Source organism: Otolemur garnettii, unplaced genomic scaffold, assembly GCF_000181295.1.
Source record: "Otolemur garnettii isolate 467f Iridium unplaced genomic scaffold, OtoGar3 scaffold00119, whole genome shotgun sequence".
NCBI classification, from domain to species: Eukaryota; Metazoa; Chordata; class Mammalia; order Primates; family Galagidae; genus Otolemur; species Otolemur garnettii.
In genome coordinates this window covers 1,161,852-1,186,245 of record NW_003852514.1, presented here as the reverse complement: position 1 = coordinate 1,186,245, position 24,394 = coordinate 1,161,852, and the positions used below count along the sequence as shown (strand labels likewise).

Sequence of the window (24,394 nt, the reverse complement as noted above, 5' to 3'; positions counted from 1 at the left end):
GTCACCACCTGACAGGATCCAGTCAGAGTATGTTTCCTGGCATTACCCACAGCAAGATCCCATCAGACAAGGCCTCATCCCCTTCTCCCTTCTGACTATAAAACCAGCCCAGGCCTTTTGTCTAGGAACACATTGCTTTGGAATTTTTCCTGTGTGTGACTCAGGAGGCTGAGGCAAGATCACTTAAGCCCAAGAGTTTGAGGTTGCTGTGAGCTATGACATCATAGCACTAACAGCGTGACACAGCAAGTGAGACTCTGTCTTTAAAAAAAAAAGTAAGAAAAAAAAAGAAAACCCTTGTTTAGGACATTGTTGGATATACTCCAACGACTATTTCTGCTTTGATTCTCCTCTCACAAATCTATCCAAACAATCTGTAATGAACCGATATGTCTCTTTCTAAACAAACATTAAGATTTCTGCCTACCTGATGAAGGTCAGGAAATAAGCCAAATCACTGACAAGATTTTAGGAGGGAATAGGTTATCATAATATTAAATCTACCTGTTATACCTTGAAGTCTTACCACTCACCTAGCCACCAGGTAGTAGGAACTGATGCCTTGTGTTACACCAGGATTCTTCAGGAATTTGAGACTGCTAAGGGGGAAAATTAGATCACGCTGCTTCTTAAACACTTTGGAGAAGAAAATAGAGTTTCTTGCACAGTTAAGAACTAGGTTTTACACCTTTTGAGTTATACACTCTTTATCAAGAAAAATATGGGGACGTTTACTAAGATCCAGCAGGATTTGGGGCCCTCAATTATGTAAGAAAACATAATTTATCTCTGAGCATTTTTGCACATGTCAGCAAGTTTGAACACCCTGATTCTAATTAAGCAACCCAGATACTGCAAAATGATGCTCTGCCAGGACACGACTCAGATGTGGAGCATCAGCGCTCCACTGCCTCTGTTTAAGAATATCTTTCCTAAGCAATCAATGAACAGCTTCAGTTTTAGAATTCAGACTCTAATAAACACATGTTCATGAGGGCATTGAAATAGTTATATAGAAAACTACTTGTTAAGAATTCTTATCCATTGCCATTGCTTTTCAAAACTTCATCAGTCCATAAGGTAAATTAATTTTTACCAGTTCTAAAATTACAATGTGACTTCTTTTATAATAAACAGCCTTGGCTCGGCACCTGTAGCTCAACCGGCTAAGGCGCCAGCCACATACACCTAAGGTGGCCGGTTCGAATCCCCAGCCCGGACCCGCCAAAACAACAATGACGGCTGCAACCAAAAAATAGCCAGGCGTTGTGGCGGGCGCCTGTGGTCCCAGCTACTTGGGCGGCGGAGGCAGGAGACTCGCTTGAGCCCAGGAGTTGGAGGTTGCTGTGAGCGTGATGCCACGGCACTCTACCCAGGGGGACAGCTTGAGGCTCCTGTCTCAAAAAACAAACAAAAAAAAGCAATAAACAGCCTTTATTTAATTTATTTATTTATTTATTATTTTTTTCTTTTTTTTTTGGATGTCCAGCATGTGAGTCCCCTTCCTTGATTTGGGGATCCCCCCAGTGTGAGGCTTGGTGGGTGACATGGTTCTTCCTTCCAATACTCTTTTCTCCTGCCCCTGGTAGAACGATGAATTGGATACTCTTGCCTGGGACTTACAATCTGAAAGGAGTGGACAAAATCAGTGGAGATGTCGTAGATTATTTGCAGTGGCAGTGGTGTTGCTGAGAGTCAAATGGCAGATGAGAGGACCCAGGCTGCTCTGGTGGCCGATGGCGGCTGGGTGAGCCACTCCCACTGTCCCTTAACTTTCTGAGCTTTGTTCTTCCTTTGTTCCCCAAGATCCTGCAATAAGTTGTCTTTTTGGCTTCCATTGACCAGAATCAAATTGTTGACCGTACCCCAAAACTCTGGCAGTCCTCATTTCCTCTGGCCCTCAGTTCCCTCCTGAGTAATGAGTAGAATCCATTAAGGCTCCTTCCAGGCTTGAAGGCTGGTGAAGCGCCGCTGTTGGAGGAAACCCTCTGTATTTCCCCTGAGCTTTACAGTTTGCAGTGGGTTTGGAAACCTGTCATCGTATGTGGTCTGGAAGAATAGGAGGTACTCTAACACAAAGCAGCATGTTCACCCCACTGGGACACACAAAAACTTTAATAACAAAATGGAAGTTATTATTACTGACATCGACTAATACTTAGGGTATATTTTTAAGAGAAAAGAGCAAGTTGCTTTTTGTATATTTGGTATGATTTTGTTTCAGTAGAAATTACATTAGCTGTTATTACCATATACAGTAGGTATTTAATAAATATTTGTTGAAGACATGGATTTCTGTAAGAGAAATTTATGCCATTTGCTAGAAAGCACATGGAAAGAACCTGGAACAGTGGTGTATTAGTTTGCCAGGGCTGCCATAACACAACACCACAGACCGTGCGCATAAATGGATATATGTATTTTCTCACAGTTCTGGAGGCTGGAAGTCCAAGGTCAAGGTATCAGCTGATTTGGTTTGTTCTGAGGCCTCTCTTGTTGACTTGTGGATGGCCACCTTCTGTTTCTTCATACTGCTTTTCCTCTGTATGTGAGCAGCTCTACTGTCTCTCTGCACATCCAATTTCCTCTTCTTAAGTAGATAACAGTGGGACTGGATTAGGGCCCACCCCTGTCTTCAAATATAGTCACATTCTGAGGTACTAGAGGCTAGGATTTCAATACAGATTTTGAGGGGACATAAATTACGTCCATAAAAGGTAAGAATATGAAAGATATATATGTCCTAAGTATTTTCTATAATGTTTCTATAATATTTAAATATTTTGTAAAAAGCCTAATTATTTTATTATCTGGAAATGCAATAAATTAGGGTAAAACAAAACGTGTTTATACAGTATTTAAAATGTAGATTCTAGGCCAGGTGCCTAGAATTACTCATGGCTGTAATCCTAGCACTCTAGGGGGTCAAGGTGGGTGGATTGCCTGAGCTCATGAGTTCGAGACCAGCCTGAGCCAGAGTGAGACCCAATCTCTAAAAATAGCTGGTAGCTGGGCATTGTGGTGGGCGCATATTTGTCAGCCTCTCCACTCTTTCTTTCCCTCAACTTAACACCATCTGTCAGGGGCAACTGACTGCCTGACTTTCTCAAGTTGTCCCTTGGTTCCCTCCTTGGAGATAGAACAACTGTGATGAGGTCAGAGGTGTCATGTTCACACTGAAGCAGCAGAGGCCTCTGAGCAGCCAAGTGAAAATGGATCACATTCTCTGCCAGTGCAGCTGCCTCCTTTCACGGAGGCCATCCTTTGTTTTGGCACACTGACAGGAATAAAAATGCTCTTTAAGGTGGCACATGAGGTGAGTCATAATGAACATTCCAGACTTTATATGAACCTTACAGGGGCCCATAAGATTAAAATCACAGACTAATAATATATCATTTGGCATCCTGAAAAGCAAAACAAAATGATTTCAGATAAAAATGTTTAATTGGCTTCCACTGGGATTTAAATGTCTCAGTGAATTAAATGGGTTTTCCTTCTACAATCAACGCCTTTGCAATAATTTCTAGTACAACTGATAGATTAAAAATTTATGGTTAGCTTTTAAAAATTTAAAAAAAATCAAAAAATTTAAATTTAAAATTAAAAATACTCACTTTGTCACCCTGGGTTAGAGTGCTGCAGCGTCATAGCTCACAGCAACCTCAAGATCCTCTTGCCTCAGCCTCCCCAGTAGCTGGGACTACAGGTGACCACCACAACACCAGGCTAGTTTTTTTTTCTATTTTTAGTAGAGACAGGGTATCCCTTTTGCTCAGGCTGGTTTTAAACTCCTGAGCTTAAGCAATCCACTGGTCTTGACCTCCCAGAGTGCCAGGGTTAGTAATCGTTACTTAAAAAAATTATTATTATTATTATTTTTTTTTTGAGACAGAGCCTCAAGCTGTCCCCCTGGGTAGAGTGCCATGGCATTACAACTCACAGCAACCTCCAACTCCTGGGCTCAAGCGAGTCTCCTGCCTCCGCCTCCCAAGTAGCTGGGACCACAGGCGCCCACCACAACGCCTGGCTATTTTTTGGTTGCAGCCGTCATTGTTGTTTGGCGGGTCCAGGCTGGGGATTCGAACCCGCCACCTTAGGTGTAAGTGGCTGGCGCCTTAGCCGGTTGAGCTATAGGCGCCGAGCCTAAAAAAATTATTTTTATGGTTAGTTTTTAGTAAGCAAATGATTTGATATTGTATAATTTGTAATTATGAGTTAGAGAGTCTCTGGTTATTTTTGAATTGGATTTTAATGTTTCGCAATGTCTCCAAATAAGAAAAAAGAAGGTTATTTATATTAAACCATCCATTTCAGTCTAGTTTTGCTTTTTTGGCAAGGGCTGTCAGTTTACTATTGTTGTGAAATCACTACCATTACAAGGGATTTTATAAATCATTTGCTTTATGTTTAAAAATTCCATACAGTATCATATACTTTTATAAACAAGGCCATATTACATAATGATGGCTAGGTAATTCATAAGGAAACAGCCTTAACTGTTAGCTAAAATGAGTTGTATCTGACGAGAGGATTTGGTTGTAGATTTGTTGACTAAAAAAAGAAAGATTGTGATATATTTGAGTAGGTTAACAAAATCATCTCTACGTACCTTTAAACCCTGAAAAATTGTCTTTTTGCGTGTGAGAAAGATAGCTAAAAAGCAAGAGATCAACAGATAAATTGAAATTATTGTTTGAAACAGGTTAGGCACAGACCTGCTTGGCAAGTAGAGGTGTTTCACGTGTGTGAAACTGTAATTTTACTTTTGGCTTCTGATTGAAGACAGCATGCTTGGTGTTCTAGGGATTTACTTTTAGGCCTCAGAGCTTTGGAGAATAAAAGGTGCTTCTTTCTTATGAACAGGTTGCCTTATGATTTGTTGTTTGACTTGGAAAAATTCTCAACCTACGATTAAGAAAAAGGGGGGAGCGCTATCATTTCTTGTTTGTTGACATAATCAGAAAACCCTCCCCACCCACCCGCATTTATAGATGACTCAATCTAGCATAACTTTAGGGATAATCATTAACTTCTTGTCTTTGTGACCACGAAGTAAGTCTAAGTAAAGAGCAGTTGGCTCTTAGTCTAAAGAGCATTACCGAGGAATGACACACATAGTAACATATCAGGGTGCAACAGCACCACCCAGCGGCCTTAAACTAATCCAACAGCTCCCTTGAAGAAACAGGATCCAAAGGTCCAGGGCCTCTCTCTCAATGGTGAGTTGTATACACACGCATGAAAAGCACCGAATGAGTAGGTTGTTCTGATTTGAACTTTGTCATTCTTTCTGAAGAAATCAGATTATTTACAGGGCAAGAAAATGGAGCATGTCTTATGTTGAGGACATTTGGCTCTTTTTGGCAGATATGTAGCAATTTAAAGACACATTCTTACAAAATAAGTGACACAAATTATTCTCCCGTGAGGCGGGTAGCAAGTCTAAGGAGTGCAACGAGAACTGAGTTTCTGTATGTGCTAACAAACATTTTTATACCATTTCTACATGATGAAAGACTCTCTCCTCTCAGTAGGCAATGGTACTTCTCTCTTCAAATGTGTATCAAATTTCTGGTAAATTTTTCATTCCTTGTAGCGTCTCGATAGTATACATATTTTTAAATAAAATAATACTTGCCGATGAAGACTTGAAAAGTGCCCAAAAGTAGATATTAGCAGGAGAAAAATATAGTGCATAGTCCCCCTTCCTAGACACAATCACTGCTGTGTTATTAGTAAGCATCTACCCTGAGCATGAACCTTAAAACCAGACTTGCTTTTGTTTAAATCCCAAGTGTGCCATTTAATAGCTATGAACTGGAAAAGTTACTCAGTCTCATACTGGTGCCTCTGTTTCCTCATCTCTAGGATTGGGATAATAACAGCTCTTTTGCATAGGGATGTTAGGAGGATTAAAGAAATTAACATATGTAAGGCGTTTAGAATACTGCCTGTATGTAATAAACACTGTGTTAGCTATTATTTTCCCCTCCTCTTCCTCTGACTCCTTCCTACTGTTAATGGAAATAATACACCAGACATCCTGCTAGAAACTACTGTCTAGGTGTATGTTTATCCAGTTTTTCACCTTTTACGCGGTTTCTTTCTGGCCTTTCTTAACATCTAAAACTGTACTGAAATAATAATTTTGTATCTTTTAAAGTTTTAACATTATATGTGTATTGTAATATTATTTATCCACTAGTATAATGTATATATATTTTTGAGTCTCACTTTCTTGCCCCTGGTGCTGTGGCATCACAGCTCACAGCAACTTCAAACTCTTAGGCTCAAGCGACCCTCTTGCCTCAACCTCCGGAGTAGCTGGGGACTACAGGCGCCCACCACAATTCCTGGCAATTTTTTAGAGATGGGGTCTCACTCTTGCTCAGGCTGGTCTTGAACTCATAAGCTCAAGTGATCCGCTCGCCTCAGTCTCCCAGAGTGCTAGGATTACAGGTGTGAGCCACCATGCCTGGTCTCATTAGTAAAATTTTTAATGACTAGTAAATGCTGTTATCTTAATGTTACTACTTAGCCTGGTAGAGATGATGTCATGATCTGGGATGTGTATTATTATTATTTTTTTTGTGACAGACTCTCACTCTGTCACCCTGGGTAGAGTGCTATGGTGTCCTCATAGCTCACAGTAACCTCCAACTCTTAGTTTTGAGCAATCGTCTTGCCTCAGCCTCCTGAGTAGCTGGGACTACAGGCGCCTGCTACAATGCCTGGCTAGTTTTTGAGACAGTCTTGTTCTTGCTTAGGCTGATCTAGAACTCCTGAGCTCAGACTATCCACCTGCTGTGACCTCCTCTCAGAGTGCTAGGATTACAGGCATGAGCCACGACTCCAGGCCTGAAGTCAGTTTTTAAATCAGAGAAATAAGCTGTTTTAGGAAGATAATAGTGGCAAGGGAGAGAATGGACAGGAAAATGACTAGATTGGGGGTGCTGACTTGGGGATCAGGCTGGTACAAAAGTTAATTAAAATCTGATGATTAGAATGAAAGAAGGCCAGATTCAAAATGTTTTAAAGATGTAAAACATCTTAGTTGGAAGTAGAGTATGATGGCAAAGAATCACTTAAAGATTTCTAGCTTTGGGTGAACAGAAATATTAATAGCTTAAAAATACAGGGTGTCCCAAAGAATGCCCATAAAGTTGCCATATATAGGGAAAATGGGGAATTTTGCTAAATGCGCCTTTATTTACAAAATATTCACTACCAAATTTTACAAAGAGGTGGCCAACATGTAGAGAATATTTTGTAAGAAAAGGTACACTTAGCTACAATTTTCCACCTTCCCCATGTATGGAAACTTTACGGGCAACCTTTGGAATACCCTGTACAAAAGATAAAAAAATTGGGATTGGGAAGGAGATGGGAGGTCAGTTCTCAACATGCTGAATATGAAGCCACTGAGGTAGGCGTGAGAAATTGGTAGTTGGAAATTCCGACCTGGACCTTGGGAGAGGGACCGGGTTAAAATGTTAGCTTTGGGATACTCTGTATAATTAAAACCCTGGGTGGTGAGATCATCCAGTCAGAATACAAAAACAGAAAGAAGTTCAAGAATGAAACTCAGGGGAATCCTTACATTTAAAGGGCACAAAAGGAGGGAAGAATTAACAAAATGATAGGGAACAGTAATGAGCAGAATAAGAAGAAAAAGTATTGTTGAAGAAGCAAGTGGAAGGGATGGCAAGAGTAGGGAGCGACTCAGCATGCCCAACCATGGAGGGGAGACAAATGGCAGGCATGGGAAGTCAGTAATGGGCAGCTGTGTGAGTTTAGCTGTCAGGGACCTCAGTGAACAGTGGGCTGAGGACGAAGTGTGAATGGGGAGTAAGCAAACAGACAGTGACAACAGACTCTTTCTCCAGTATGTTTGTTGGGAAAGGCAGAAAGCAAGGACAGAAGAAAGGCAACTCTGGAGCTGAAGTTACCTTCTGTAGAGCGAGAAGTCTGCCTGGTAGTGTACAGCATGTTTACCTCATCCACTGGTCTGAAATTAAATAAGTGCAATCCTCTATTCCTCATATAGCCCTCTGTCTACACACACACTCTTCCCCATATTATCTTAGACTGGAACACAAAACTCTAATCTTAGTTTGAAGAGGTGAGAATCACAACTTGGATTTGGCTCAAGGCTTTTATTTTGATTACGCAAAGCAATTAGTAAGTGTGCAAAAGATAGAAATGAGACAAGCATGGGGGAGGAGTCTCAGCTGCCCACTTCCTCTATTTGTCTATCACAAAAATCTCGGTGGTCCGCACGGTTCTAGTGACCAAAATATCAGAAAAGTGTAGTATTGTGGTCTTTCTCCTTTTAAAAACCCCAGATATGTCAGCACATAGAAATGACTTTGTTTTAAATGAAATTTCTGTTCCTACGGAAGCCGCAGCACTCACTGTAATGTCTGGATACTGGGTCTTGACACTGGCTGTGCCAGCCCTGGGGCAGTCTTGCTTTACTACTTATGTTCATCTAGGGTCTTATAGGAAAGCCTGGCAGGCCTCCAACATGTGAAACAAGGCAGGAGACAACAGGCAAGACTTCTATCATTCCTGGTGGTTTTAGTACATAGGAACTGGAACTGTGTGCGTAGAACACAGGTACAATGAGCACATCAATATTCCTGAACTTAATAGTATTTTTTATTTTTGTTTTATTGTTGGGGATTCATTGAGGGTACACAGAACCAGGTTACATTGATTGCTTTTGTTAGATAAGGATCCTCTTGTATTTGTGTCCTGCCCCCAAAAGGTGTACCACACCTCTGGACCCCCCACCCTCTCCCTCCTTCCCTTTTTCAGCTCTCCCCACCCCCCACCGTATACTAGGACCTTAATTGTCCTCATATCAGAACTGAGTACATAGGATTCTTATTTCTCCATTCTTGTGATGCTTTATGAAGAATAATGTGTTCCAGATCCATCCAGGTTAATACACAGGATGTAAAGTCTCCATGTTTTTTAGTGGCTGAATAGTATTCCATGGTATACATATACCACAGCTTGATAATCCAGGATCCAAAAAATCCTGGGTATTTTTTATTTTTTAAAACATTTTTATTATTATTTTTGAGACAGAGTCTCATGCTATTGCCTTTTGGTGTCATCATAGTTCACAGCAATCTCAAACTCCTGGGTTCAAGTGATCCTCATGCCTCAGCTTTCTGAGTAGCAGGGACTATAGGCACCCACCACAATGCCTGGCTATTTTTTCTATTTTTAGTAGAGATGGGGTCTCACTCTTGTTCATGCTAGTCTGGAACTCCTGAGCTCGGGCAATTCACCTGCCTCCGCCTCCCAGAGTGCTAGGGTCATAGTTATGAGCCACTGCACACAGCCAGTAGTACATTTTCTTTTTTAATTGCTTGAAAAGATCTATTTTGTTAAGACTGTCTCAGGATGTCTGTCCCTTAGCATGGGTGGTGAGTATAAATACTGGCAAAACTGCAATTAAAGCTATTGATGAGGGACAATTATTTGAGTGTCTCTAAAGTCAGGTATCTCATATAAACTTGTGCTTCAGGTAAAAAAAGTAATGAAAAATCTTTCTTGATCTTCACATATTTATGTCCTAGAGCGAAAATCTGAATCTAATTTTGTCTATGCTAGACTAAGTATACTGCTTTAAGGTAATATATTTAAGATAGTGGTTTCAGTGCTTTATTTCTACTTGAATATGAAGCAAAACTGCAGTTTAGAAATAACATGGCACATTGTTAGGGAACACTACTAACTCCTGACTCTTCACACAGAACTAAAACACATCTCAGTCCTTTGCTTGTAATGATTTAATCAACAGCATAACATTGCTTCAGTTTCTCAGTCTCTCAAATTTCCATATATATAAAAATAAGTATATAGATTTAAATATATCTATGTGTCTATGTTTATGTCAGCCATTAGGTTATTTTTGATAACTTTGGTTTGATGAGGTCCGACCCACTTCCTTTCTGTGAGAGGAGCAAAAAGCAGAGTTAGGTCGTTATAAAATGTTTGATTCTTGTTTACATTTGCAAAAATGCTATATTCTAATCATAAATTTGAAAATGACAAGTGAAACTTCCATACATATATTAAAATACAGAAAAATTACCAATGACAAAGAAAAAGGCTTATATTTAATAGTGTTAGTTTGAAAACATTTCAAATTTCCATCAAGGATAACCCTATGGTAAAGTGTTCAATGTAGAAACCAATACAAATTTGGTTAGTTTGTTAGGAAACAAAATGCTCTTAAGATGTTCTGAACATTTTCATTAGAAAGAGAAAGATAACTTTTATAGCTGTTTGAGATGCTGTAATACATCTACTGAGACTCCCAGCTGTTTAACTAAAGTGGCTGTCTGTTCTAAAATCCAAGTGAGGTTGGGGTTTTTGGAAGGTGCATGCTCCTGTGTTCTACAACATTCTAAATGTGAACAATCTACTCCACTGGGGCTCTTGTTACCGTTTCTGTTAAACTCAGCATTATTTTCACAGAGTCTTTCATCTTTAGCTTCATCACTCTTTTTCTCAGCTGGAACTACATGACAAAGGTCCATCTCCTCAATGGAGTCCGATAAATCTACAACATGGGGCTGTGGAGTGACTGATTTCAGATGTTTGAGTACATACTCTTCACACTGGCCAGCTGCATCCAGAAGATTATTTATTTTATTGATCAAAGTTGAACTATTATCATGAAGGTGACACCAGGAGAGCAAAGCACTGAACAAAAATATAAAAAAAAGTTAAACAGAGAAAAGAGTAAACAACCAAAGGCTTTTTAGAATGTTTAATGCTAACACCTACATGTTTCTCTTTAAGATAACGCCACGTAAAAATGGATTAAGGATAATTATGCAAGTCAAAATCAGGAAAGTAATAATGGTAAATAAGACTTAAAAATGCAAAGATACTATCTTTTAATAAAAATTAAACAACTGGACTTAATCATAAAATTGTTTACAATTTACAATGTCTCCTTCGTAAGTCTACATCCATTTTTTCTGATTTTAAATTTTTCCCTTAAGAGTATGTAACCTCTGTTGAAGAGGGATACAACTCTGAGAAAGATAAGAAAAATTAGTTTCTCCTTTAGGGACATCAAACAGCTTCTAAACTGGTGATTCTCAATCTTGGACACACATTAGAATCACCCGAGGAGCTTTTAAACCTATCAAGTCCCAGGTGATACCCCAGAAATCAGAATTTTGGGGGGAATACTTTTTTTAAAAGCTTCCCAACTGATTTCAGGGTATAGCTAAAGTTGAAAACTATTGTTCTAAGAATATAGTTGCTTGCCATCAAGACTGAAGGTCAGAGAATCCCCACCACTGCACTTCAGCCTGGGTGGCAGAGCAAAACCTTGTCCCTTAAAAAAAAAAAAAAAGAAAAGAAAAGAAATGGCAGCACTTTCCCAAGTTTATCTTATTATAGAAGACACTGTTTGCTCAGCTACTAACAAATTGTCTTAAAAGAGGTAAGAATTCTTCTAGTCCTAAAGGATTTAATATTGTTCAGATAATCATGTCATAAAATGGTTATATAAAAAGTAATGTTTTAAAAATGGAACCAATTGGTATAAAAGATTCAGCAGTAAGTTTTCTAATCTTATAGAAGATTTACTTATTTATTTTTAACTATTATTATATTTTTGAGATAGAGTCGCCCTTGGTAGAGTGCTGTGGTGTCACAGCTCACAGCAACCTCTAACTCTTGGGCTTAAGTGATGCTCTTGCCTCAGCCTCCCAAGTAGCTGGGAATAAAGGCACCCACCACAACACCTGGCTATGTTTTGGTTGTAGTTGTCATTGTTGTTTGGCAGGCCTGGGCTGGGTCTGAACACGTCAGTTCCGGGGTATGTGGCTGGTGCCCCAGCCGTTAAGCTACAGGTGCCGAGCCATAGAAGATTAATTTAACTTGATGTGAAGATGACCACTGACCATTTTCCTATCGTAGTACACTATAAATTCTTATTTGTGACAGCTGGATTTTCTAAAACTCCAAACACAAAAATACTGTTTTGTTTTGGTAACTTGAATCTTCTATCATTCTTTAAAATTAGTTTTTTAAGAAAATCATTTTAAGGTCTTCTGTTTTTCTCAATAGAGGATAGTTTAAGAGGCATGAAGCTTCAAGCTTCAGAGAGGACAAGACTGCTATGCTCCTAGCTCCAGGTATCATTTTACCACCTAACTCTTATATAGCCATTATTTCTACGGCATCCTGACAGGTGTTAGATGTTCAAGACTAAAGTAAATAGAATCATTTTTCTATTACCAACTATATCTTGTTATGTACTTCTAATCTAGAGGTCTGTTACATTGTGTACAAGAACTAAAAGCTTTATTCAAAACCTTTAGAATTCTTTTTTTTTTTTTTTTTTTTGAGACAGAGCCTCAAGCTGTCACCCTGGGTAGAGTGCCATAGCATCACAGCTCCCAGCAACCTCCAACTCCCGGGCTCAAGTCATTCTCCTGCCTCCGCCTCCCTAGTAGCTGGGATTACAGGTGCCTGCTACAATGCCTGGCTATTTTTTGGTTGCAACCATCATGGTTGTTTGGTGGGCCTGGGCTGGATTCGAACCCACCAGCTCAGGTGTATGTGGCTGGCACCTTAGCTGCTTGAGCCACAGGTGCAGAGCCCTGAAGATTTCTTAATTAGAGATCAGTGATAGTTCTGGTAACAAAAATCATATACCTTCCTACATTTATATACCAAAAAAACAACTGGTTCATACATTAAAGTGAAAGGAATGGTAATAATTTTGACTTTTTGAAGGCAATATTTGATGCTCTGCAGCACTCTTTTGGGAATTTAGCACTAGGAAAAGAACTTCCATTTAAATACATTATTTTTTCATTCTACTTTCATAAAAATCCTCTGGTAGTATTGAGGTTAGAATGATTCAGCCTTTAAGTTTTTTTAAATTACCTCAATGTTCCTCTGAGTTGTCCATAGTTAATAATGACTTCTGCACCTTCCTTATAGCCTTGATTGAAGCCCTGCTGAAGAGCAACTGCTTTGCCAGCATCTATTCCCTCTCTATAACCTTCCTAAAATAAGTAATGAAGAAATGCAGCTGTAACTAACACAAAGTGAACCACATGTAGGCTCTTCTAGAAAGGCACAGAACCGGCTTAGAAAGTTGATGAAACAGACCTTTACTGTGTTACTGAACATAATATGGCACAGCCACACAACCAAAGCAGACCATGCAATGAAAGTTTATTATTGGTTTATTTTTCCTTATGTCACTTCTGAAGTCTAGACTTACTGGAGAAAACTTAAAACACCGATTCCTATGGTCTTAAAAACCCTGTGTTAGGGATGTCTTCATAGACAGGCAACAGGGAAAATTAATGTCTAGTCCCTTAATAGCTAAATGGAATGGTGTGGGTCGGTGACAAACAGGGCAAAAATAGGGAAAGAGGAAACTGTTTTAGGAAAAGGAAGATGAGAAATCTGGTTTTAGATACCTAGATTCAACTAAACTGCAAGTTCTCTGTGGGTAGAGATTTTGATCTGCACCTCTATGTCATAATGCTCAAAAGATATTCAATTCTTACTAGTCTAGCCCTGGCCTCACATAAAGCATTTTTGTTACTGACAACATGGTTGTTGAGCTAAGCAAATGCCATTTTACCGAAATATTAGACTAGGGTGGATTCCTAACTGCAGCTTTAGGAGCAATTAATAGTTGGCAAATACACTAATGGACACACAACCTCACCATCCAGTCCTCACTAAGCTCTGAGTGTTCCACAAGGAAAGTAAGTTTAGTTTCAATGAACAGTGGGACCAATAAGAGATGAAAAATTCACGCCTGCCAAATAAAAAAGAAACCAACTTCACCCTTCTCTTACCTAGCCACCAGTATTCCATTTTTGCTTTATCCTACTGCCCTGTGACACCATCCTGAACTTCCCCTTTTCCATATGCTTTGATTAATACCACACCTAACGATAGGATACCCGTTCAAGCAACCCATGTAAACTGAGTGCATGTCCTTTAACAGCCATAATTAGTATTAGTCAGTGTATGTTTCCCCCACACCGTTTTCCCTACGAATCTTAACAAAACTGCCGGATCTTCAAAGTCTAGAAAAAGTTTATTTCGGTCGGTCCCCACCTCCTAACGCACCCCGCAGGGGCTCAAAGAACGCGCCCAGCTGTTTCATAAGCTTTCCAGTAACCCACAGGGAAATCCCAGCAGGACGAGGGCCGGACCGGGCGGCAGGGAGAAAGGGAGGGCTGCGCCGGGCCAGGGAGGGACCGCTCAGGACCCGGCTCCTTCCCAGCTCCGCGCCTCTTCCCCAAACCCGGCACCCTACGAGTCTCCCGCACCCGCCACACAGGTTTACTTTGACTCGTCTCTGCATGTGACTCCGCCATTCCCGCTCCACCAGGACAGAGTCGTCCGCTTCCTCGTCAAACACGTCACCCTCCTCTGCAGGGCCTTGGATGGAGGCTGCAGCTTGTACCCACGACATCTCCGAGACAACAGAGGGGTTGCGGGCCACCGGAAGCGCCAGCAACTTCTTCCGGTTTCGAAGGGCGGGGCGAAGACGAAGAGCCCGCGCTCTGGGGTCGACTGCGCGTGCGCAGGGATGGTCCCCGGCTGTCTGGGGCGGAGACCCGGGGTCGGGTGCGCGTGCGCAGGTGTGGTGCCCGGCCGTCTGGGGCGGTGAACCGGGGTTGGGTGCGCCTGCGCAGGGGTGATCTTAGGCTGTCTGCGGTGGAACCTCGCAGCTGTTTTAGCTTGGGGTGTTTTGGGCTCCTTCAGTTGCCAGAAAGTCATTTGTTTTTGTTACTTGTGGTGAGGCAGATACCTCCTTCGCTGAGCCAGCGCGCCCTACTTCTGGGGAGGCCCGGACCAACTGAAACACTTTCCATGGCCGCCCTGGTATCTGCAGTGGTCTGGGTTTTATGTACCTTTGTGTAGTTAAGCGGTTGGGTGGTTACTGCCCAAAGACTCTTGGAATCCTCCTCAGTACATACGAGGGATTTGACAACCCGGCATTTTTTAACTGTTAGGAGTGTGGAGCAAGGGATAATAGATTCGAAGTTAGATACTGAAGCCAATTTGAGATCACGAACAAATATAAAGAGTAATTTGTAAAATCAATACATTTTCATTGATTCACAGTATCCTTCTGTTTTCCATTCCTACTCATATGCCCTAAAAGACTGTTAGTTTGGTAGAGACTTGTTTTGTCTATATTCGTGCAGCTCAGTATTGTTCTTAACACATAGTAGATGTAAACTAGGTGTTGGTTGAATGGAGACCAGTAGTATTCCTATTTTGCCCTTTGTATGGGTAAAATGTGTAACGTGATAATGATGTATGGAACATATTTTCTTGAACACGTATCTTGTATCAGGCACCTTTCTAGGCTTTGGGTAACATACAGTTAGAAGATCACAAATGCTATACAAATTTAAAAAGTGAGCAAAGTAAGGGGAACCATGAGTGAGTGTGGGAGTGAGTGAGTGGGGCAGGTTACAATTTTAAATCCTCAGAATTTGGCATCCACAAATAAAAATACAAACTATAAATATTAATATGTACATTTAATTAATATAAAATATATAAAGGTAATGAGAAACAAAATGGTTGTAAGGGATGCAATAAAAATAACAGTTGAATAAAATAGAAATCCCCAAACTTGCATAAATAAACCCAATTTCTTTTGTTTTCTTTGAAAGCACTAATAAGATAGATAATCCTTCCATGACCCTGATTTTAAAAAAGAACAAAATTACACAACATAACATTGAGAAGGGAGTCAACCACTATGCAGAAGAAAATTAAGATTGAAGGATTGTATGGACTTGGCGCTTGTAGCACAGTGGTTATGGCGCCAGCCACATACATCTAGGGTGGTGGTTTGGAATCTGGCCTGGGCCTGCTTAAAAAAAAAAAAGATTGTATACCTGGACAACTCAATGGACTTCAGTTAAAAACAACAGACTAAGGGAATTTGATAGGATTTTCTGGATATAAGAAAAATAAACATACTAACATCCTCTTTGTTTTCTAGTAATAACCATCTAAAACGTATAAATGAGATGAATATCCTACTTACAATGCCAACAAATATTATTAAATAAGGTATCTATGTATTTGTTTAGTATTTAGTATTTATAGTAACATGTTTATAAATGTCTGGAACACATTCTTAAAATCATGCAGTAATGTGCATTCATACATATTGTGTGTACAGTCCACTAGAGTTTGGGGAAAGATATACACCTGTGTAAACCACTACCCAATCAGGATATGTTATAAAATATCTCCATTACCCCAGAAAATTTCCTCATATTCCTTTGCAGTTGATCCCTCATCCCAACAACGACAACCTCTGATCTGATTTCTATCACTTTAGTTTAGCCAGTTTTAGAATTTCATACTAATGGAATCATATGCTTTTTAAATGTTTGGCTTCTTTGACTTAACATAATTTTTTGGAGCAGTGGTTCTCAACCGGTGGGTCACGACCCCTTTGTAACAATGAAAATACATCTTGCATATCAGATATTTACATTATGATTCATAACAGTAGCAAAATTACAGTTATGAAGTGGCAATGAGAATAATTTTTTGGTTGGGGGTCCCCACAACATGAGGAACTGTATTAAAGGGTCACGGCATTAGGAAGGTTGAGAACTACTGTTTAGAGTTTTATTCATGTTATTACATGTACCAGTAGCTTGTTCTTTTTATTACTAAATACTGTACTGTTTTTGTTGTATGGATATTCCATATTTTGTTTATTTATTCCTTGTTGGACACTAGGATTGCTTACGGTTATGGTTTTTGACTTTTATGAATACAGCTACTATGGACATGGTTGTATGTGTCATTTTGTGTACATATGTTTACATTTCTCTTGACTAAATATCTAAAAGTGGAATTTCTGGGCCGTTTGGTAAGTATAAATTGAATATTATAAGAATGTGACAAACTCTAAAGTTATTGTATCATTTTACACATTCCACCAACAATGTATGAAAGTGTTAGTTGCTACCCACCCTCTACCTCACTTGGAATTACCAGTCTTTTTAGTATTAGTTATTCCGATGAGTTTGCAGTGATTTCTCTTACTGTGGGTTTGATTTGCACTTTCCAAATAACTTATGATATTGAGGACTGAACTCTGACCTTTTATTCTCTTGCCTAAATTCCTTTCTAAGAGACCTGGTGAGTCACACCTACAAATGATAAAACCTTATTAAATAGATTTTATTAACCCTGTAAAATGTGACTTAATATCCAAACTTATTCTGGTATAGCATCATATGACAGATAACTCAATAATTTCCTTCTAATGACTCCAGGTTTTTTAGACAATGCTTAACTCTTTCAAGCAATTGACAGCTAAGAATCCCTAAAACCTATCTATGACTTGTAAGCCTCACTTTGAGATGTCCCTCCCACCTTTTTGGGTCAAACCAGTGTGTACGTTCCACGTGTTGATTTATGGTTTTGCCTAAAATGCCTGTATCCATGAATGTCCAAAACCAAATTGTAACCCAGCTGACGAGGGTGCATGTTCTCAAGACTTCTTTTTAAAATAATATGTTTATTTTTAATTATTATGGGTACATAATAGTTGTATATCTTTATAGAGTACATATGGTGTTTTGATTGCACATAATGTGAATTAATCATATCAGGGAAATTGGGATATCCATCACCTCAGGCATTTAACATGTCTTTGTGTTAGAAACATTCCAGTTCCACTCTTTAAGTTATTTTAAAGTATACCCTAACTTGTTGATTATAGTTGCTATAGTTAACTATAGATTTAGATTCTATATCTAACTATATAGATATAGATTGAATCTAACTATATTTTTGCACCCATTAACCATCCTCACTTTATTCCCCATCCTCTGCTACCCTTCTAGCCATTGGAAACTATCATTCTACATTCTGTCTCAGTGACTCAGTGAGATCAGTCCTTTTTTTTTTTTTTTTTTTTTTTATGAGACAGAGTTTCACTGTGTCACCCTCAGTAGAGCACTACGGCATCACAGCTCACAGCAACCTCAAACTCTTGGGCTTAAGTGATTCTCTTGCTTCCGCTTCCCAAGTAGCTGGGACTACAGGCACCTGCTACAATGCCTGGCTATTTTCTTGTTGCAGTTGTCATTGTTGTTTAGCTGGCTCAGGCCAGACTCGAACCTGCCACCCTCGGTGCATGTGGCTGGCGCTATAACCACTGTGCAACAGGCACTGAGCTGAGATCAGTTGTACTTAACATTTAGCTCCCACATATGAGTGAGAACATGTGAAATGTGTCTTTTTGTGCTGTTGGCTTATTTCACTTAACATAAAGTTCTCCAGTTCCACCCATATTGTTCCAAATGGCAGGATTTTATTCATCTACATGCCTAAAAAATACTCCATCATGTTATATGTACCAAAATTTCCTTATCCATTCATTCATTGATGGGCACTTAGGTTGATTGCCTATGTTAGCTATTATGAAAAGTGCTGCAATAAGCATGGGAATGCAAATATCTTTCAATATACTGAATTCCCCTCCTTTGGATATATACGCAGCAGTGAGATGGCTGGGTCACATGGTAGTTCTACTTGTAATTCTTTGAGGAACCTGTTCTCCATACTGTTCTCCACTGTGGTTGCACTCATTTATGTTTCCACCAACAGGGTATGAGGGCTCCTTGTTCTCCACATCCTTCCTACCATTTCACTGTTGCCTATCTTTTGGATAAAACCCATTTTAACTAGGTATCTCATTTTAATGGTGTCTCATTGTAGTTTTGATTTGCACTTCTCTGATGACTAATGTGGATGAGCATTTTTCATATATTAGTTGGCTGTTTGTCTTCTTTTGAGAGATGCCTATTCAGATCCTTTGTTCATCTTTAAATCAGATTATTTGATTTTTTCCTATCAGGTTGTTGGAGCTCCTTATATATTCTAGTTTTAAATCCCTTGTCAGGTAGTTTGTAACTGTTTTCTCCCCTTCTATGGGTTGTTGCTTGATTTTGTTGATTGTTTCCTCGGCTGTGCAGGGAATTTTTAGCTAAATGTGATCCCAGTCATCCAATTTTCCTTTGGTTGCCTGTGCTTTAGGGACACTACTTAAGGAGTCCTTACCCAGACAAATGTCCTATGGCATTTCCTCAATGTTTTCTTTTAGTGGTTTCATAGTTTCAGGTCTTAGATTTAAGTCTTTAATCCATTTGATTTTATTTTTGTATTTAGTAAGAAATAAGAGTCTAATTTTATTCTGCATATGGATATCCAGTTTTTCAAGCACCATTTACTGAGGAGATTGTCATTTCCCCCTGTATGTTCTTGGCAACTTTGTTGAAGATAAGTTCACCACAGATGTGTAGATGTATTTCTGGGTTCTCTATTCTGTTCCATTAGTCTATTTGTCTGTTTTTATGCCAGGACCATGCTGTTTTGATTCCTACAGCTCTGTAGTATAATTTGAACCAGGCATGTGATTCCTCCAGTTTTGTTCTTTTTGCTCAAAGTAGGGGGTTGTGTTTGGCTATTCTGGGCCTTTTGTGGTTCCATATAAATTTTAGAATTATTTTATCCATTTCTGTGAAGAATGGAGATTGCATTGAATCTGTAGAGGGTTTGGGTAGTATAGACATTTTAATAATATTGATTCTTCCAGTCCATGAGCATGGAATATCTTTTCTTTTTTGTGTGTGTCCTCTTCAGCTTCTTTGATCAGTTTTTAGTAGTTTTCACTATAGAGATCTTTCACTTCTTTGGTTCAGTTTATTTCTAAATATTTTACTTCATAGCTATTGGAAATGGGATTATCTTCTTGCTTACTTTTTCAGAATGTTTGCTTTGACATGTAGAACTGCTACTGATTTTTGTTTGTTGATTTTGTATCCTGAAACTTTTTTGAATTTGTTTATCTGTTTTAATAGTTTTTGGCCAGAGTCCTTAGGTTTCTTTAGGTATAAGATCATATCATCTGAAAACAAGAATAATTTGACCTCTCTTTTTCAATTTAGGTGCCCTTTATTTCTTTCTCTTGTCTGATTGATCTCTCTATAGCTTCTAGTACTATGTTGAATAACAGTTGTGAAAGGGGGTATGCTTGTTTTCTTCCAGATTTTAGAGGAAAGGCTTTCAGTTTCTCCCCATTCGGTATGACAATAACTGTGGGTTTCTCATATATGGCATATCGTTTTGAGGTATTTCTGTACTCAATTTTTTGAGAGTTTTTATCCTGAAGGGATGTTAAATTTTGTTGACTGCTTTTTCAGCATCAATTTAAATGATCATATCATTTTCATCATTCTGTTGAAATGATGTAGCACATTAATTGATTTGCATATGTTGAACCATATTGCATCCTGGGGATGAATCCCATTTGACCATGATGAATAGTTTTTTGTTAATGTTTTGCTGAATTTGGTTTTCTGGTATTTTGTTGAGAATATTTGCATTTATGTTATCACAGATGTTGGTTTGTAGTTTTCTTTTATTGTTATATCTTTCCTCAAGAATTCTTGAGAACTTTTTCCCTGGGCCATCATCACACACATTCAGGTCAGAATCAACTTTGTTAAATTATTTTATAGAGTTTAGATTTTTCTGTTGACAATACTGCACACATGTTCATGTGTTATTACTGTTTGCATATATATATATATATATTTTGCATATATTTTTAAATAGAATCTTTCCCCATTAAAAAACATTGCTCTGTTTCAGACTGTGTTTGAAAGGTTCTTTGTACATTCTGGACTTAAGTCCTTTATCAGATATGTATTTTTATGAATATGTTTTTTGCATTAGTTATATCCATTAGGAGACAGATGGGGAGATAGAGTTAGGAGTACATGAGGCCAATTGGCAGGTGGGGAGTATAATGCCTGTGAAAGATAAAAAGAAGAGGAAGCATGATTAGGCAGTGGAAACCTTCAGAAAGTGATACTGGCGTGGACATGGTGGCTCACACCTGTAATCGTGAGTTAAAGACCAGCCTAAGCAACATAGCAAGACCTCATCTCTATAAAAGTACAAATATTAGCCAGGCACAGTGGCATGCTCCTGTAGTCACAGCTATTCAGGAAGCCATGGCAGGAGAATCACTGAGCCTGGGAGTTTAAGGTTGCAGTGAGCTGTGATTGTGCTACTGCACTCTAGTCTGGGAAATGGACTGAGACCCTGTCTTAAAAGAAAACAAACAAACAAACAAAAAAAGAAAGTGATGTTGATCTGATTCCTGTGATAGGGAAGGTAGGAGGCAGCAGGTTGGATAGAGAGCCTCAGACTGCTATCTAGACCTGACAAAGTGTTGGCCAAAGTAAAAGAGATCCCTGGAGCAAAGAGCAAGACAAATCCTACCTCAGGCACATAAGGCCAGGCCTTGCCACTCTCGCCATGCTCAAGTATTGCCTGGGTCATGACCTGGAAGAGTGTGGCCTAGGTTAGAAATCTGAGGCAGCAAAAAAGAAAGAAAGGAAGGAAGAAATCTGAGGCAGCTTCTGTAGTGCTCATAGCTGGAGGCTGACAGCCAACTATGCCTTTAAGAACCAGATGATCTTTCAAGATCCTTTCAAGTGTGAGAGTGTATTGTTTCCAAGATAGCATTCCCCCTCCTTTAAAAAAAAAAAAACGCTGTAAATAACATTGACATCTCCTGAATAAATTTTGGTGTCACAATGTGAAGTGACTGTGGAATATTTAGTAAACTTATCTTGCAGCTCAGTATTTATTACATAAATACCCTATGATGAGGTCAACCTTTAGGATTCACTGTATATTCTTCCCATTCTTCTGCTTATCGTTCATCCTTGTCTTTTCTTTCAAAGGCTTCAACAGTTCTTTTTTATGTCCTTCTATTTCCCACTCCTGCTAAGTTTTACTCTTTATCTACATCTTCAACACTTTATTTGTGACTTTTGCAAACTGCTCTTTTATAGTTGATGTAATAAACTCATAGACCTTTCCTAGACTCCTCTTGGAAGTTTCTAGCATACGGGCTTTAATCATTCAGTCTTTGAAAACCAGCCAGCCGAACTGATTTTCCCCATTTTTCCTTGTCCTTTCCAGACTTTCGTCTGTTCTACTATCCTTAGTGGAATTGAGTAACTAGTTCCTTGGGTGTTGTCTTTTAATTGCTTATATCAGATTCATTCTCAGGCTTTGTGATATGTACTAGAAAAATAAAATTGTTGCTAGTAGTTAAAACAGAGGGGAGAGTATTTGTAATACAGCTTCTAAAGAAAGGGCCTCCAAATAAGGACAGCAGGAGATTCTGGGCATAGTTGCCCCCTTCATTTTAAAATATTGAGTCTGTAGAAGACCACAGTTATAACTATCAAAGTTAAGAGGAAGATATTCTAGCAGCCTCCTTAACTGATCTCCCTATCTCATCTCCTATCTCTCCTCGAACCCACATTTCCTACTGAGCCGGAGCATTAGTCTTTTTTTTTTGAGACAGAGCCTCAAGCTGTCCCCCTGGGTAGAGGGCTGTGGCTTCACTGCTCACAGCAACCTCCAACTCCTGGGCTCAAGCGAGTCTCCTGCCTCAGCCTCCCAAGTAGCTGGGACCACAGGCGCCCGCCACAACCCCCGGCTATTTTTTGGTTGCAGCCGTTATTGTTGTTTGGCGGGCCCAGGCTGGATTCGAACCCGTCACCTTAGGTGTATGTGGCTGGCACCTTGGCCGCTTGAGCCACAGGCGCTGAGCCCAGAGCATTAGTCTTAAAGCAAAATCTGATGTGGCCCACCCCTTGTTTAACTCTCTTGATACTTCCTGATTGTTTTCAAGATAAAATCCAGATGCCTTTCAGTGGCCAGTCCCTCTGTATGTGATCTGGCTTCTGCTCACCTCTCTGGTCAGGCTTCTTGGTACCTTTGACTTGTACACACTCATTTTTTGTCCTTTACCACATGATTTTTACTCTGTCTCTGGAAATGCACCTCTACCAAAGAGTACTTACGTTGCATTTCTCTCTCTCGCTCCTTTTTTTTTTTTTTAGACAGAGTCTCACTGTGTTGCCCTCAGTAGAGTGCTGTGACATGACAGCCCACAACAACCTCAAACTCCTGAGCCCAAGTGATTCTCTTGCCTCAGCCTCCCAGTAGCTGAGACTATAGGTGCCCACCACAATGCCCAGGTATTTTTTTGTTGCAGTTGTTGTTTAGCTGGCCCGGGGTTGGTTCGAACCTGACCGCCTCGGTGCATGTGGCTGACACAGCAACCACTGTGCTCCGGGTGCCGAGCCATACTTATATTGCATTTCTTAGCTAAGATGTCTCTTCCACTTGGAAGTGCTCTCTGTTCTTCTAAATCTGGATAAGTTGTCCTTTCATTTATAGTCTTTACCACCTTACTTATAAATGCCTAATTGTCTATATTCTCTAGTAGACTATAGGCTGTTTGGGGCAAGAACTCTGTTCCTAGTATAATCATCAATAAATACTTACATAAATTTGTGAATTTCATTAAATTCTTTGAACAACTTATTCTAAGCTATTTCATGTTCCAGCTATATTATTTAATAATAAACTGTCTATAAATGCAGATTAAATTAAGAATTTACTAAGATTAGACAGGGGAAGGTAGATAGGCTGGGAAAGTTACAGAAAGGATGAATTATAATTTAAAAATCAATTTTCACCTGTGATTGTAGCACTCTGGGAGGCCAAGGCAGGTGAATTGCTTGAGCTCAGGAGATTGAGACCAGCCTGAGCAAGAACAGTGAGACCTTGCCTCTAAAAAAAACCAGCTAGCTTTGTGACAGGCACCTGTAATCCCAGCTACTCGGGAGGCTGAGACAAGAGGATCTCTTGAGCCTAAGAGTTTAAGGTTGCTATGAGCTATGATGCCAGGGCACTCTACCCATGGCAACAAAGTGAGACTCTGTTTCCAATAAACAAATAAATAAAATAAAATAAATTTAATGAAATTTTTATACTTTTCCTTTCAGTTTGGTAACCATGTTTTTAGTATTTATTTTTAAGGTATAATATATATATTTATTTATTTTTATTAAATGATAGCTGTGTACATTAATGCAATCATGGGGTACAGTGTGGTGTTTTCATTTACAATTTGAAATATTTTCATCAAACTGGTCAACATAGCCTTTATGTCATTTTCTTAGTTATTGTGTTAAGACAATTATATTCTGCTCTTAGAAAGATTCACTTGTACCCTTGTGAGATAAACCATAGAAGTGATCCCTCCAATCACCCTCCCTCCACCCATCCCTCTTCCCTTCCCCTCCCCCTCCCCTTCCCATATCCTTAGGCTATAATTAGGTTATAGCTTAAATTAGTTTCATAATAGGGTTGTGTACATTGAATACTTTTTCTTCCATTCTTGTGATACTTTGCTAAGAAGAACATTTTCCAGCTCCATCCATGT

At 39.4% G+C, this 24,394-nt stretch overlaps 1 protein-coding gene across 1 annotated transcript; it reads right to left on the bottom strand.

Annotated features, from left to right (window-relative positions):
* Positions 1 to 10,127: 10,127 nt before the first annotated feature.
* Positions 10,128 to 14,529, bottom strand: YAE1D1 (Yae1 domain containing 1). Its single transcript, XM_003797539.1, has 3 exons — positions 14,366 to 14,529; positions 12,937 to 13,058; positions 10,128 to 10,728 (listed from the first exon to the last, which is right to left on the bottom strand). The coding sequence occupies exons 1-3, from the start codon at positions 14,492 to 14,494 to the stop codon at positions 10,299 to 10,301; spliced, it is 681 nt and encodes a 226-aa protein (XP_003797587.1). The 5' UTR covers positions 14,495 to 14,529; the 3' UTR covers positions 10,128 to 10,298.
* Positions 14,530 to 24,394: the final 9,865 nt, after the last annotated feature.

Coding starts and splice junctions, on each gene's coding strand:
- YAE1D1 (XM_003797539.1), bottom strand. CDS start 14,494: ATGTCGTGGGTACAAGCTGCAGCCTCCATCCAAGGCCCTGCAGAGGAG. Junction 13,059..14,365: donor ACATGCAGAGACGAGTCAAA/GTAAACCTGTGT, acceptor TACTTATTTTAG/GAAGGTTATAGAGAGGGAAT. Junction 10,729..12,936: donor CAACTCAGAGGAACATTGAG/GTAATTTAAAAA, acceptor ATTTTTGTTCAG/TGCTTTGCTCTCCTGGTGTC.